At 34.8% G+C, this 16,680-nt stretch overlaps 1 protein-coding gene across 15 annotated transcripts in view; it reads left to right on the top strand.

Annotated features, from left to right (window-relative positions):
• LOC5575778 (TLD domain-containing protein 2) overlaps positions 1-16,680 on the top strand; it is a 635,746-nt gene that overhangs the window by 470,821 nt on the left and 148,245 nt on the right. For 14 of the 15 annotated variants that reach the window (XM_021850058.1, XM_021850049.1, XM_021850048.1 and 11 more), the window contains one exon: positions 4,145-4,251. In XM_021850058.1, the coding sequence (XP_021705750.1) occupies positions 4,145-4,251 (107 nt within the window). Of the gene's footprint in view, positions 1-4,144; positions 4,252-16,642; positions 16,663-16,680 lie in introns of those variants that run through there. The other variant, XM_021850057.1, reaches the window with a different exon arrangement.

The following is a 16,680-nucleotide window of genomic DNA, read 5'->3' as shown; positions in this document are numbered from 1 at the left end:
AATTACAGTTGATGTTCACTTTTGAATAATTAATTCTCACACATAAAATTTTCACTACCGTTTAGTAACTGTTACCTATTACAAACGTTTAAAATTTTTAGAAGAAAAAAAATCGCTCCCTTGCTTTTCAACTTTTGCTTATCACCAATTTACGAATTAATGTTCAAACCGTGCATGTCATACGTGAGCTAATACGCATTTTTTTTCGGTGGACAGTCCTGTCAACGGTGACATGCATGCACGCAAAGGATATTCAATTATGCATGATGGCTTAATTTGTGAGGGGTTTGGTTCAAGCATGCTTGATGGCGATGGATGACGACAGCCGAACCATAAATCATTGCGACTGATTTAATTTGAGCACACGAGAAGTGTTAGTGTAAAAAAGCTCCAGAATGTCGAGGTTGTTTCCTCCTGGCTATGATTGATGTGAAATAATTCGTTGCATTGAGAAGTCGAAATGCATTGCTCTCTTGGGATTCGATTTTGCAGGGTTCTTCTAGTTCTTTAATTTTCCAGTCTTCTACTTTTTTAGTCGTCTAGTCTTCTTGCTTTTTAGTTTTTAGTCTTCTAGTCTTCTAGTCTTCTAGTTTTTTAGTCTTCTAGTTTTCTAGTCTTCTGGTTTTCTAGTTATCTATTCTTATAGTCTTCTAGTCTTCTTGTCTTCTAGTCTTCTAGTCTTCTAGTTTTCTAGTCTAGTAGTCTTCTAGTCTTCTAGGCTTCTAGTCTTCTAGTCTTCAAGTCTTCTCGTCTTCTTGTCTTCTAGTCTTCTACTCTTCTAGCATTCTTGTCTTCTAGTCTTCTAGTGTTATCGTCTTTCAATCTTCTAGTCTTCAAGTCTTCTAGTCTTCCAGTCTTCTAGTCTTCTAGTTTTCTAGTCTTCTAGTCTTCCAGTCTTCCAGTCTTCCAGTCTTCCAGTCTTCTAGTCTTCTAGTCTTCTTGTCTTCTAGTCTTCTAGTTTTCTAGTCTTCTTGTCTTCTAGTCTTCTAGTCTTCTAGTCTTCTAGTCTTCTAGTCTTCTTGTCTTCTAGTCTTCTAGTCTTCTAGTCTTCTAGTCATCTAGGCTTCTAGTCTTCTAGTCTTCTAGTCTTCTAGTCTTCTAGTCTTCAAGTCTTCTAGTCTTCTAGTCTTCCAGTCTTCTAGTCTTCTAGTCTTCTAGTCTTCCAGTCTTCCAGTCTTCCAGTCTTCTAATCTTCTAGTCTTCTAGTCTTCTAGTCTTCTAGTCTTCTAGTATTCTAGTCTTCTAGTCTTCTAGTCTTTTAGTCTTCTAGTCTTCTACTCTTCTAGTCTTTTAGACTTCTAGACTTCTCGTCTCCCAGACTTCTAGACTTCTCGTCTCCCAGACTTCTAGTCTTATAGTCTTCTTGTTTTCTAGTCTCTAGTCTTTCAGTCTTTTGGTCTTCTAGGCATTTCATCTTTCAGTCTTCTAGTCTTCTACTCTTCTAGCCTTCTTGTCTTCTAGTCTTCTAGTGTTCTCGTCTTTCAATCTTCTAGTCTTCTAGTCTTCTAGGCTTTAGTCTTCTTGTCTTCTAGTCTTCTAGTCTTCTAGTCTTCTAGTCTTCTAGTCTTCTAGGCTTCTAGTCTTCTAGTCTTCTAGTCTTCTTGTCTTCTTGTCTTCTTGTCTTCTAGTCTTCTAGTCTTTTAGTCTTTTAGTCTTCTAGTCTTTTAGACTTCTAGACTTCTCGTCTCCCAGACTTCTAGTCTTATAGTCTTCTTGTTTTCTAGTCTCTAGTCTTTCAGTCTTTTAGTCTTCTAGGCATTTCATCTTTCAGTCTTCTAGGCATTTCATCTTTCAGTCTTCTAGTCTTCTAGTCTTCTAGCCTTCTTGTCTTCTAGTGTTCTCGTCTTTCAGTCTTCTAGACTTCAAGTCTTCTAGTCTTCTACTCTTCTAGGCTTCCAGTTTTCTAGTCTTCTAGTCTTCCAGTCTTCTAATCTTCTAGGCATTTCATCTTTCAGTCTTCTAGTCTTCTACTCTTCTAGCCTTCTTGTCTTCTAGTCTACTAGTGTTCTCGTCTTTCAGTCTTCTAGTCTTCTAGTCTTTCTAGTCTTCTAGTCTTCTAAGTTTCAAGTCTTCTAGCCTTCTAGTCTTCTAGTCTTTCAGTCTTCTAGTCTTCCAGTCTTCTAGTCTTCTAGTCTTTTAGTCGCCTGGAAGCGGAATTTGGGCAAGTGTGCCACCTTAAGGAAATTGTTCTCTAGCTTTGCTTAAAGCTTATAAAATCCATCATGATGTTAGTTTCACATCTTTCCATAACCACTGTGCTATTTAAAAAGAAAATAATTTCAAAAAGTATTAGTTTTGGAGCTTCTCAAAAATCATCCAAAATAACCTATTTTTTGACACTATGGGGCAAGTGTGCCACCCATATGGGGCAAAACGGCCACCGAATGAACATCGCATGTAATTCTACTTGTAATCAAATTTTCTTCATTTCCTAATAATATTACTTACAAAGCAGACACTAATCGATAATATGAAAAATAATTTAAAGTTTACCGTAATAAGGGGATGCTTTATAACGAGGTTTAAAACATGCATAACTCTCTATTACTCAATTCGAATAACTCAAATGGTTATTTTTGTCTCCATTCAATACAATATATAGATAACCCTTATATTACGGCAAATATGTATAATATTAAACTCGATTAGCAGTAAATAACGGTAAAATATTGATGTAGATATGTAAAACGGTACTTAATAAGCCGAAAAACATGCTATTAATGAATATTTTGAGTAAAAATCACTTTGGGGGACAAAAATGTCAGTTATTCCCCTACTATACTTCAGAAACCACTACTGGTGCCTCATTTTGGTTTATTATTATAATTTTGTTGATGATGTTTACATTTTTATAAATTTCACTCCAACAATTTTCGTTTACCAAATAGGTGGCACACTTGCCCCAATAAGTATACATTTCAACCAAACTGGATTTCGTATGTTAAACTAAATATTTTTTTTGTTCAAATGTCACAATAACTTACACATTTGAATAGTTTCACGATTAGTTAGAACGTTAGAAAAATCTGTTAAGAATTTACCTTTTACCATACTATTTAGAAACAACATAATCTTATAAAAATCCACTCAAATTCGGTTGTCTTTGCACAAGTCGATGTAAATACGTGAAAAATAGAGCAATTTTCATCATATTTTGATCATTGCACTGTGAACTATGAGGGAACATATTGTTAAGCTCAAAAAGAAAATATATATGGTAGTTTTTATAAAAAGCAGGGGTGGCACACTTGCCCCAAAGTCCGCTATTCTATTCTTCTGCCCTTCTAGTCTTCTAGTCTTCTAGTTTTCTAGTATCCTAGTCTTCTGGCCTTCTAGTCTTCTAGTCCTCTAGTCTTCCTGTCTATCCACTTTCTACCATTTGTATAATTCGCTTTTATTTTCAATAATGGATTACCTCCGAGACAACCGACCATGAAATCCGTGCCCGTTAAAATGTCATCAGAAATTCTTACCGCGCTTTCAAAATCCCTCTGCCATTCATCTCCTCGTTGTCGCTGCCTGACCACTCAGCAGCTAATTTAATTTCTCGGAGGTGCGAATGCGGCAACAACAGCTTCTGCCCAACAATACCGTAAATTTCATTCACCCAAATTGAATTGCGCTGTGGCGAATTTTATAGCTCCATCCAGCATCGTTAACATCGCCAGTGTACTGGCCTATTCACTAGAGGCAGAGATATCTCGTAGCCTGAGGCGGAGGAGTTGTAGACAAAAGGCAAGTGCTCCAAGGAACGGTAAGTACCTGGAGGTGTTTTTGCAGTGCCTCAAGGCGCGCTACATCAAGCGAACCGACCACAAGTGCCGTTTCGTCCAGTGAAAGATTTTTATGGTTCATATTCTTAATTTATTTATCTGTTGCTTGTCTGGTTGCATGTGCGTTATTTTAATGAATACTAGTTGTTGTAGCACCGATTGTTTTAAATAGCAAATCAGTAGTGCAACGACACACGCTTAATCATTTCGATTGGTTTCTTTTCCTACCACGTCCTGCATAAATCCCAGCTCAAGAAGGACCGACCGAAAGACGTGCCGCAATGATAAATGTCAATTGCAGCAACGCCACACCGGACTGGATAAAATATGCTAATTCTTTTCCCATTTTTTTATTTCTTTTACCCTTTCAGGAGCAAATCGAGGAGCGTTGATCATGGATTGGCTGCACCCTTCGATTTAGACTCTCTGCGGTCCAAAGTGGAGGGCCGCTTCGAAAGCATCGACCGACTGACTAAAGGTGAGTAGGTTTAAACATTTAGAGTGGATTTTTTGTAAACGAAATTGAACTTTAATATCAGGATTGCCATAAACGAGATTTAAGGAGGGAAACAAATGGATTGTAACCGAGGACCTCCACACTATTCACAGCTTTATCCATGAACTATTAGGAAAGCCTACATGAATTTACTGCAAGTTTTGCAAGCTATGGTCATTGGACACACTTCTAACATATATTTCAAAGAAAGCAATTGTATGAACTACTTTACAAAGATTCCTAAAAAACTGAAGAAATCACCCAAATACAGTTCGTGCTGTGGTGTCCATAACAAATAGATTAGACGAATTTCATCCAGAATGAGTCGGAAAAAAAATGAAAATCGTGCTCGATAGTCTTTGATTTGGATTAAATTTCGCACATGTTTTTGGTATGAAAGAATAAGTGTTGTTCCATAGAAAAATTGATCATTTTGACTCAAGAATAACTTTTTAAAATGACCTATACATTTATGCATGCAACTTATTCGAAAAATTTTTACTACGAAACTGGTGATTTAAGAGAAAAATGTTTTATGAAGAAGTTGTAGTGAACCGTTTGGACCATGAGAAAAAAATATACACTGAGAAAATATTTTATTAATTTTCATAAAAAATCAAAAATAAAACTTAAATGTTATATTACGCAAAAACACCATTTTTAATATTTTTTTTTTTTTGCTATAGAATCTTGATAGTAAACAGATGTTTGGGACAAAGTTTCGTTTTGGAGAAATTTTTAATAAAAAAGTTTTTCCAACAACAACTTTTGGTCGATTTTCAAAATTTTGATTTTTTGCCGAAATAAATACGTTTTGTTGATACAATAAGAATCTTGAAATAATTGTGAACCAAAATGATGGTATGCACAATTTCTCTAGAAGTAGCCGAATTCGAATTATATCGAGTTTAATGCAAAAAATATAATTTACACATTAAAGTAGACCATTTTCATGCCTCTTTGTAAGGTAGCGAAAAAAAAATTAGGCAGAGAGGTAACGAAAAATGAGTGAGGAAGATGCGACACAAAATGCAACAAAGGAAAATTCCATCACAAATGAGTGCCATCACAACTCCGCGAGGATTGTTTTTATCGGATGGGTCACTCAAGAATTTTTTTTACAGTATGGGTAAGGGTGAGCATAGAAGCAAGAGAGAAAGAGTAACAGGAAAAATCCTCGCATTTCGATGCGCTCTGCCTCGAATCGTTTGAGGCTTTTTGTGGTGAGTTTTGAGTTAAATTTTCACTCCTAAGTCAACGATGAAATCGTTACTGTTGCATTGAACAAAATCCATGAAAAACTAAAAGCCTACAATATTTATGAAAAAGATCTATCGAACTAAGGGCCTTCCTTAGCCGTGTGGTTAGATTCCGCGGCTATAAAGCAAAGTCATGCTGAAGGTGTCTGGTTTCGATTCCCGGTCGGTCCAGAATCTTTTCGTAATGGAAATTTCCATGACTTCTCTGGGCATAGAGTATAATCGTACCTGCCACACGATATACGGATGCGAAAATGGAAAGTTTGGCAAAGAAAGAAGAAGATCTATCGAACATCTTGATTCGTATATCATATAAGCGAATATGCGGTGATATGCACCCTTGAGGCAAAACCCTTTATATCATGTACTACTATTTGTTAGAAAACATACCGTCAAAACGTTACCTTTTTTTCAAATTCCAAACAGTCATATTCCGAACATTCAGTTTTTGTATGGTGATTTGGTTGAAATGTTTCGCTGGAATATTTCATCAAATTACCAGAATTACGTAAAGTCTAAATTTACAATTTTCGAGCCTCTTCCCACGTAACGCGTTTTTATGAAACGGGAAATTAAATTTGATTTAATTCATGTCATACCAACCCATGTCATTGCAAGATCACTAGTTATATATTATTGTTTATTTGTTATTTTTCGTATTCAAATAGGCGCTGTCCACAAATTAAGTAACGCTTGAGCCTACTCCCCCTTTTCACCGTTACGTCATAACTACTCGACAAAAGATGACCATTTTAGGTCCAGTTTGAGAGATTTATATATTTAGGAACGAATTATTTTGTGGCATAAAAATGCAAACTTGCGAAATTCTCATAACGAGAAATATTAAATCACACTGTCGATATAACAGCAAAATTGAAGTAATTCTGGTTTGGTCAATTATTATGCTGAAACTAAACCTGAGGAACAAAGTTCCAATTTTTGACTTCATAAGATCAATGCTTTATTATTGAAATTTGGGTTCCATTGAAAATCCTGGAAGGTACTGTTGGGAATCCTAGAAAATTTCTGATAATATGCCTCTCAACACTCTGAACCCTCTCAGTATTCTCATCAGAATCCTGTTAGGGTTCGCAGGATTATCATCGGAATCCTCTAAGGATTCGCATCATAATTCCCTCAGGATTTTCATCAGAACCCTCTAAGGATTCTAATCTGAAGCCTCTTAGGATTCTCATCTAAATTTTGTCAGGATTTTCAACAGAATTCACTAGATTTCTTTCAAGAGTCTCATCAGATTCACCTCAAAGTCTCAGAACCCTGTCAGGATTCTTATCAGAACCCTCTCAGTATTCTCTTTAAAACCCTGTTGGAATTCTCATCAGAATCCTCTCAGAACTCTCATTAGAATCCTTTCTGGATTCTCATCAGAATCTTCTCGGGATTCTTATATGAATTATCTCAGCATACTCATCAGAATCCTCTAAGGATTCTCATTGGAATATGTTCTGGATTCTCATCAGAATCCTCTCAGGATTCTCATCAGAATTCTCTCAGGATCCTCATATGAATCCTCTCAGGATTCTCATCAGAACCCTCTAAGGATTCTCATCTGAATTCCCTCAGGATATTCATCTAAATTTTCTGAGGGTTCTCAGGGTTAGGAGTCTCATCAGAACCTTCTCGAATTCTCATCCAATTTTCTCAGGATTCTCATCAGAACCCTCACAAAATTCACATCAGAATCCTCTCAGAATTCTCTTAGGATTCACATTAGAATCCTCTCAGGATTCTCATCAGAATTCTATCAGGATTGTCATTTGAATCCTCTCAGGATTCTCATCATAACCCTTTAAAGGATTCTCATCTGAATACTCTCAGGATTTTCACTAGAATTCTCTCAGGATTCTCATCTGAATCCTCTCAGGATTTTCACTAGAATTCTCTCAGTATTCTCATCTGAAGCCTCTCAGAATTCTCATCATAATTCTATCAGGATTCTCATCTAAATTCTCGCGGGATTCTCAGCAGAATTCTCTCAGGATTCTCAGCAGAATCTGCTTGGGATTCTCATCAAAATCCTCTCAGGGTTCTGATCGGAATCCTCTTAGGATTCTTGTCAGAATCCTCTCAATATTTTCATCAGAATCCTTTTTGGATTCTCAGCAGAATGCTCTTAGAATTCTCATCAGAATGCTCTCAAAATTCTCATCAAAATCCTCTCAGAAATCCTCAGCATTCTCATCTGAATCCTACCATGGTTCTCATCTAAATTCTCTTAGGATTCTCATCAGATTCCTGTCAAGATTCTGCTCAAAATTCTCTCAGGATTCTCATCAAAATACTTCAGGAATCTCATCAGAATTGTCTCAAGATTTTAATCAGAACCTTTTTAAAATTCTTATTCTAATCCTCTCAATTTTCTTATCATACTTGTTTTTAGTATTCTTATCAGAATATTCTCAGTATTCTTATCAGAATCCGGCCAGGACTTTCACCAAAGTTATTCCAGGATTCTCATCAGAACCTTCTCAGGAATTGCATTTTCATCAGCATCGTGCAAACAATCTTTTCAGAATCTTCCCACAATTCTCACCAGAATCCTTTTAAAGTTCTCATCAAAATCCTCTTTGAATTCTCATTTAAATCCTTCCAGGATTTTCAATATCGTTCCAGGATTTCTTCCACGAGATTCATGAAACCTTTGAACGATTTTCATAAAAACTTTCCAGGATCCTAATCAGAAACATTGCAGGGATCTCATCAGAACATTTCTCATCGAAAACCTTTCAGGATTCTTATCAGAAAGTTTCCAAATTTATCATTAGATACGATTCGAGTATATCAGAAATTTAAAAAAAAAAAACAAAGCAAGGGCCAGGAGGGGATCCAGAAGTCAGGATTGAAGGTATTCTTCTAGATTTCAAGAATAATTTCTGAAGAATATTTTAATGAAGCTTTTTGATATTTTTTCTATGTTCATAAGAGAAGTTTAATTATGCTGTATCTTATTTTCGTTGTCCTGTTGTCCATGTGTTTTTCTATCTGTTACATCTGTTTTCATACTCCAAAAAGCAACGTTTTAGAGTATCTAAAGAAAGAAGTAAATTCTAGGAGTTTTCAAAATTTCAGAATGCTTCTACGTTTTTTCTTAATGAACTGTGAATTCATCAATCAATTTTCACAGTATTCCAGATTTAAATTTAGTAAAAAAAATTATTACGAATTTCACTGTAAGGCATCCTTGGCAATAATCTCGAAAAATACCGCCCATATTTTAGCAATTATACCGCAATAATTGAAAAAAATCCCTCCAAAAAAAAATTGTTTGGAATAAGTAGAAAAAACACTGGTTTCTACTTTTATCTGTTAGCCGCAGTATCATGAAACTCGAAGTTCATGCAAAAAAAATGTCCAATATGTTTGATACAACTATCTTCAGTAGATATTCCAAATGTTCTAACGCCAATCATAGTCCATTCGAATGAAGAACAAGAATTGTTGTCGTTAATTCTACAAAAAGTTGGCAGTTTTGAAGGATTATATTAATGGTTTGTGAAGGAATGCGGGGAGCAGCATCAAACTGATTTTTAAGAGAAATCTAAATTCCTTCTAAAACCCAACCCCGCCTTTAGACGGGGTACACTTTAGAATTTTGTGTATTTTGTGTAGCTCGGAAATCGAAATGATTTTATTTTTGGCTTAAACCTTAACTCACATAAGAAAAGCTTTTATGACTTTTGAAACTTTTTTGAATTGTTTGAAAAATTGTATTCTTATATAACCTACAAATGCCTAGGGTTCATTTAAAGTGTAACATAAAAAATCGTACATTTTACATTTTTCTACAATAAACCTATCACAGAAGAAGAGCTTTATGGTATTTAAATAATTTCTATCCTGTTTTCCGTTAATTACACGGAAAATAAAAAAAAATACAGGGAAACAAATTAAAATTTAATATTTTTAAAAGTACTGTTAAAACTTGAGTTTTTATTTTTGCCAAAAATCAATAACTAGAAGAAGCTTCAAGAAAAAATGAAAAAGGATAGGGATGTTCAAGAATAAAAATTATAAAAATCAAAAACCAAAATTCATAGATTTGCGGATAAAAATGAATCATTGCCCAAAACGTGTTGAGAACAATTTTATACAACTAAAAATGATATTTAGATTGAAAATTAAAATTTGGGTAATGGAGGGTTAAAGATTTGTTGAAGGAATTCGAAGAGATACTTTAGTAACAACCTCAAAGGCAAAGTTGGATTAACTGTTAATGAACTCTCTGAAGAATTTGTGAAGAGAGCCTTGCTTGGTGGTCTTGAAAACTATTTTGGTGAGACTCCTAAAATTTATTGGCACTACTTCTTGTAAAATTCCTCAAGTATTCCAGAAAATATTTATCAAATAATTAATGAACAATTGGATAATGTTTCAAACTAACCATTTGAATTAATATGGAATAAGCTGTAGAGGATTTTCCTGAAGAAATGTTTAAAATAATTTCTGTAGCATACTCTGGCAGAATTCTTTTAAAGGTTTTTTAAAGCAATTTAATAAAGATTCTTCGAGAAAATTTCTGGTAAGCTCGGAAATCTTAAAGAAACTTCAGGAAAAAATCTGCTGAATAATAATTAATGAACCGGGGAATGATTTTCCATGGGAATCTCAGGAGAAACTCAGCGAAAACTGTTGAAGCAGATAAAACAAGAGGACCAAAAATAATTGACGAAAGAATCCCCGAGGGAATTCAGAGAGGAAAAAGCACATGGTTGAGTATCAGAAAAGTTTGTGGATGAATGACAAAGATATTTTTCTTGAGTTCTTTTAAAGCATTTTTAAGGATTTTTACTAGATCAGACAAGGAATGAATATTTTTCTTAGTGAAAAATTCAACTTAAAAACATCACTGACGTGCAGCGATATGAAACAAAATCACCAACAAATAAAAACAAATCTACACAAACAACAACATTGCGACCGACATTAGTTCTTTAAAATAATAATTTGTTGTTTCTGTCGTACCGTCAAATGGGGTAACTTGCAACAATTTTCAACTTCAAACCTATATGGATGAAAAAATTGAGAATTCCGTTGAGTCAAAAACCATCTGGTACCCTAATCGCCATGTGAAGAATACCACACTGTATAAGTTTCATCAGTATTTGGTTTTCTGGGATCAGGAGAGACGAAATATATGCATTTTTAATGCTACCCCTTATGTAGGGTAACATGCAACACACGGTGCCATCTGAAATACACTATTAAAAACTTAACCTATACCTTGTTATCATGATCATTTAATAATATTCTGCGGTGAAAGCATGGCAATAATCAAAAAAGGTACTTCACTCTCAGAAATCTAAATATTATTGATTGAATTATGAGTATTAAACCAATTCGATTGAAAACTCCATTGGCATTGCACAGGACACCCTGTAGACCTGTTCATATTTGAAAAAAATCTCTGTTAATCTTCCGGTCAAGTAATATTCTGAATTCTCATGCTAAGAACATCGTCTGGTCAAATTTTCAGCTCATTTGATAAAGGTTACGGTATACTTCAAGTTAAAAATGTGTTTTTGGGCTTATTTCAAGGTTTGAAAAATCATAACTGGCATGTGGAATATCAAAACCACTTGCTATTACCACTATTTGGAAGCTAATTTAATTCTGTTAAAGTTTGTCGAAAACGCTAATAAGATTGAATTGAGTTTTAACATTGTTTGATCCAGACTTGTTCGCCACAGTACTCAGAAATCACAGTTTTCCCAATATACACTCCCGTGCATAAGTTTGGGTTCACCCCCTAAAAAACATGCAAAAGTGTTCTGTCCATATCTCTGTGATTATACGTGCAATTGAAACTCTCTAAGCCGCATTCGAAAGACAATGAGTTATTCTTACTTCGTATGTATTTTTCCAAAAACATTCTTTGAACTTTGTATACTAAATTTTTACTTAAAGTTGTGACATTTTTCAAAAAACACACTGAAAAAACATATCTAATTTCCTCCTCCAGGTCGACCAAAATGTTTAATCAAAGTGTCTTTAGAATCGTAATCTTATATTCTTTGAAGAGACCCTACGAAATTTTGGCGGAAAAATCTGAAAAGTATTCAAAATCAATGAAACAGTCATTCAAGTCATCGTGCAAAAGTTTGGGTTCACCCCTCAGTGTGGTGTATCGTGCAAAAGTTTGGGTTCACTTGAACTAACTTAAATCTGTGAAATCTCAAACCAATCAGGTACGCGTCATTATTTGCGCTCAAAAAAGCTTTAAACTATTAAAATTGTTTGAAAAATGGCAGAGATATTGACAAAAATGATAAACGTGCGGCTCTGGTGAACCCAAACTTTTGCATGATTTGCATCATACTGAGGGGTGAACCCAAACTTTTGCACGATGACTTGACTGACTGTTTCATTGATTTTGAATACTTTCCAGATTTTTCCGCCAAAACTTCGTGGGGTCTCTTCAAAGAATATAAGATTACGATTCGAAAGACACTTTGACTTACAATTTTGGTCGATCCAATGCTGAGGAAATTAGATATGATTTTTCAGTGTGTTTTTTGAAAAATGTAACGACTTTAAGTAAAAATTGAGTATACAAAATTCAAAAAATGATTTTGGAAAAATACATACGAAATAAGAATAACTCTTTGCCTTTCGAATGCGGCTTAAAGAGTTTCAATTGGACGTGTAATCACAGAGATATGGACAGAACACTTTTGTATGTTTTTGAGGGGGTGAACCCAAACTTTTGCACGGGAGTGTATATGGTATACAAAACACACATTGACATTATTTCTTCAAGCCCTAGTCAACGAGAATCAAACATAATAAACCTATAAATTCATTGACCACCAACTGCTCACATGTTGCTTGAGGCAATAAATTACAAAAATGCACAAAGACCGAGCACAGCATCGCAACTTGATGAAAGTTAAATCGTACGTGACACATGTACCGACAAATGAATGAATTGAACAAGTTAGCATTGCTTTTTCTTTCCAATTGATGATTGTTTTGATCGCATTTCACTGACCATTTAGGCTGTGAACCGTTTCACCAGTTCGTTTAACTATTAGTTAAAATTTGACATTTCAATAGTTATTTTCCCCTCAAATGGTTAAATTGAACATCGCAGTCGACCCATTCGAGCTTTGACAGTCGAGTAGTTGTTTCAGAACAAAGTTGACAGATGGTTAGTTATTCTCAAATTCACGGGAGCAAAAAATAACTTTCGAACTGTCAAGTTTAACCATGCTCCAGAGCAGGGTTATTTCTAACCGGAGGGGAAATAACTATCGAGCTGTCAAATTTTAACTAAAAGTTAAACGAACTGGTGAAACGGTTCACAGCCTTAGAACGATTTGAAAACAATCATCATCATCGACTGAGAAAAGGCAGTGCTCAAGGTATTTAAATACCTTGGCAGTGCTAACGTGTTCATTTTTTATGTTTTTGAAGCTCACGGTGGTGCTTTTGGCTCACTAACAGCGGATTTACAAATGTGCTTCATAATTATCTATTTTTTACAATTTATTTTCGTAAGATAAATGGTAACTTTAAACGGTATTGACTTTTAGATGTGCATAGTCATCATGTCTGGAAATTTAAAATCTGAAGTTTTCATACAAGTATGCTTTCCAGAGAAAACACTCCCCGAAAATAGAGATTTTCAAGAAACTCGAGACGCTAACCTCAACCAAACTATGTTAAAACTTGTTCCAATCATAAAACCGTGTTAGACAATAGTTCGTGGAATTCGATAAACTACTGTGTAGAGGTGTTTCCGATAAGGTTTGGTGTTCCTTTCGGTAGTTATGATTTTTTAAAGCTTGAAAATAGCCCAAAAACACAAAATTGATTTGAAGCACACCTAAATTTACTCCAAATTGACTGAAATTTTGACCAGAAGTTCATTTTGACAAGTAAAATTAAAGTATTGGTTGACTGGGGAGTTTCCAGACATTTTTGAAATAATGAATAGGTCTAGTGTCCAGACAAGGAAAATCTAACATATCATAAGTCTCGACAGTTATTGGAAAGTCATTGAAATGCTTTAATGCAACTTTTCTACAAACATAATGGTATTTTAGTTTATACTTCACATAACTTTTTTTTTATACATATTTAAATCAAAGCGACGTATCTCATATGTCTTTTTAAGACATTCATCTTAAAAAAATTTAAGACATTCATCTTAAAAAGAGACCGTTTTAGTATTTTGCCATAAATTTCATCATATTTCATGCAGAAAGTTCTGAATGGCAGATCTGAAAGTGAATTTTTATACAGATTTTCAAAATTATTCATTATTTACATGAATAAAATAAATCTAAATCTAATTATAATGCGATTCATGTAAATTTTCTAATATTCAGTACAAAACGTGTATTGAATTGATTGAGGTACAAAAATCTTAATGTCACTGACCAGATATATGTTCTATTTTGTCTTTTCATTTGTTTTCGATGAAGAACGCCAAGAAATATCCTAAAACTTAAATCTAAATAGCTGTTGCAAGTTACCCTACAAGGGTAGCCAAAAAAGTTTTTGAATTGTTATAGTGTATAAGCATCAAACTATCAAAACTTTTATATTGTCAACTTGTACACTACTAAGTACTGTAATTGATAGCAAATGCCTCGAATGACATAATTCTACCGTTTATGTGGTACGAGGAACGTTTTCCAACATTAATTTTATACAATCCAACGTGTAATATGATTTCCATCTCTTGCAAACCAACCAAAACAGAAACAATACCCTAACCCTCGCCAAAATCTTCTGTTGTATACATAAGGTCAATAAATGGCAGAATAATTTATAATAATTCAACTCAATGCTGAACGAAACGACAATTCGGTTACATGTCGAAATGTTGCATGTTTCACCCCTGTTGCAAGTTATCCCGTTTGACAGTAATCAGTTTTCAGATTCGTTTCACAACTAACGGCTTACTGTGATATGGTGAGTGGTCAAAATACAACTATCAATGATATAATAAAATGTTTTACTAGAATATATAGATTTACGGGCATCTCTCTCCATTCCTTCAGCATGATGAAGTATATTAATTTCCTTTAAAATTCATTGTTCGCCATCGAAATTCAGCCCAAACATATAAACACAATTCCTTTTGACCGAACAATCTTGACAGCAGCTCACAGTGTAGCGAAAATAATACAATCAAAGGAATCGTTTCTACGCCAAACATTGCGCACATTGATGCCCACAAGCTTTTTTTTTTCTCAGTACGAGTTTGTTGAGGAAATTAAAAAAAAAAATAATGAATTATAGTAGTTTCACGGCGTGTGATTGGAATGAAATCCTTCAGTGAAGAAGTAAGAAGGTTTTCCATAGTGAAAATAAGTGCCCGGCGAAGTAAGTCACACAGGAGGGTGGGAAGAAACTTGTATCGTAAAGTAATGTGGCTCAATTGATCGCTAAGCTTTCGCTCGGATCATGTTCGTCCATGCGATTTCGGTGAAAAAGTGGATAATTTAACTGAAGTTATTTATCGAAATACAGTAGTTTAATTGCATTTTTGATGTACTAGTGTACGAACCATAACAGCTTTCACAAAATTTGAAAACGAATCTTTGTTGCAGGTAAGTTTGTTATACAGTCGAATTTCGTCCTTGCACTACGTTTAATTGCACTTCGTTTTAATTGGGCTATAGCCCACCCAAAACGAAGGCAAACGTTACTTTCTGACATAAAACGTAATTTGTCAAAGTTGGTAGCGCTGAATTTCCATTGTAATCGGTTATTTAACAGCTTTAAACTTAGCCCGATTAGTGAAAGTATTTCACTAGGTGGGCCACGGGCTTAGTGCAACGAATGAAAGTTGACTGTATCCACCGTAGTGGAGCTTTTTAAGTTTGATACGACGAATAATAGCGCTTACGACGAAGTAGAACAAAACCCTAATGCGTTTCCTGGAAGTCCTATCTGTTGAAATTTTGAAATTTGTTTTCAGTTATTTTTATAAAAAATCATAAATTTCATTATAATAAATATTCTTACCTTTTTTCTCGTGTAAATTCTGTTTGCAATCAATCAATGAATTACCTGCAAATGTTTCTAAAATAACATTTTGTGCAACAAATCATAATAAAATTTTAATACTTCAAAAGTCTCTAAGGAAATTATTGTTCTATCTTGAACTAAATATATTGCATATTGAATGTTTGCTAGGAATTCCGAACCAAAAAGATAAATTATTCTTGACGACAAAATCATAAATCATTTTCTATACCAATATCCGTTGTATAATTAAAACTAGTCGTTCATTTAAGTGCCATTAGTAATGAAGCCGGATCATCAAATTTCATAATCACAACTTTAAATTCTGTTCGCCAACAAAACAAACATTATTGGGATTTCTAAGCGTCTAGCTTATCCTATTCCCTTTTGCATCAACCCGCACGACAAAGACGATTTTGTAATTGTATAGGTTTCTGGCAGTGCACTGTGCACTGCCGTAAGGTCGCATCTGAATTGTTTGTACTTAACGTCCTGGTCCGAACTCCAACGGCAGTCACTCTACCCGGACCAAATTTCGCTGACATCAGCAAACATTATTCTGGCTATGTCTGATCGAGCATTCCGAAACTGCTAGCGTTTGCTGGTTCAAGATCGGCAGATTGTTTATTTATGATACCGTAATCCGGGGTAACATTGATGAGAGTTATTCAACTCGTCACTTATGGATGGAACATTTTCGAATCATGAAAGTAGTGGCCGGTGGTTACCAGTGCTTGTTTTAAAAATATAAAACTTGTTATTTTCGTTTTGTGAAAAAAAAAGATTCAAAAATATCCCAAGAAAATTATTAATGTTACCCCGAATAACGGTAGACACAATACTGCACCCGGTCGAGAACTGTTGTGTATCCCGTTCTTGCATTTGATTTGTGACTGCTTGAAGAAGTACTAGTGCCTTGCAGGCTCGTTGGGAGCAATGACGAGCCTAATGAATTCCTCATCACTTCAAACCGCGGAAGAAACGTTTCGAATAATCATTTTATGGACCCGGGAGCCTCCGCTATTGACCGGCAACTATTTGATCTATTTCACTGATAAGCCGACGATTAGCGATATCTGCGGTTTAGATCGTAGCGATTTTCAACCATTCGAGTATCGTCAGTGGCTGAAGAGTGGTTCGTGTGGCCCATTAA

The sequence above is a fragment of the Aedes aegypti genome, chromosome 3 (assembly GCF_002204515.2).
Source record: "Aedes aegypti strain LVP_AGWG chromosome 3, AaegL5.0 Primary Assembly, whole genome shotgun sequence".
Lineage (NCBI taxonomy): Eukaryota > Metazoa > Arthropoda > Insecta > Diptera > Culicidae > Aedes > Aedes aegypti.
Note: the sequence above shows the minus strand (reverse complement) of the source record. Positions and strands in the feature narration are given on the sequence as shown.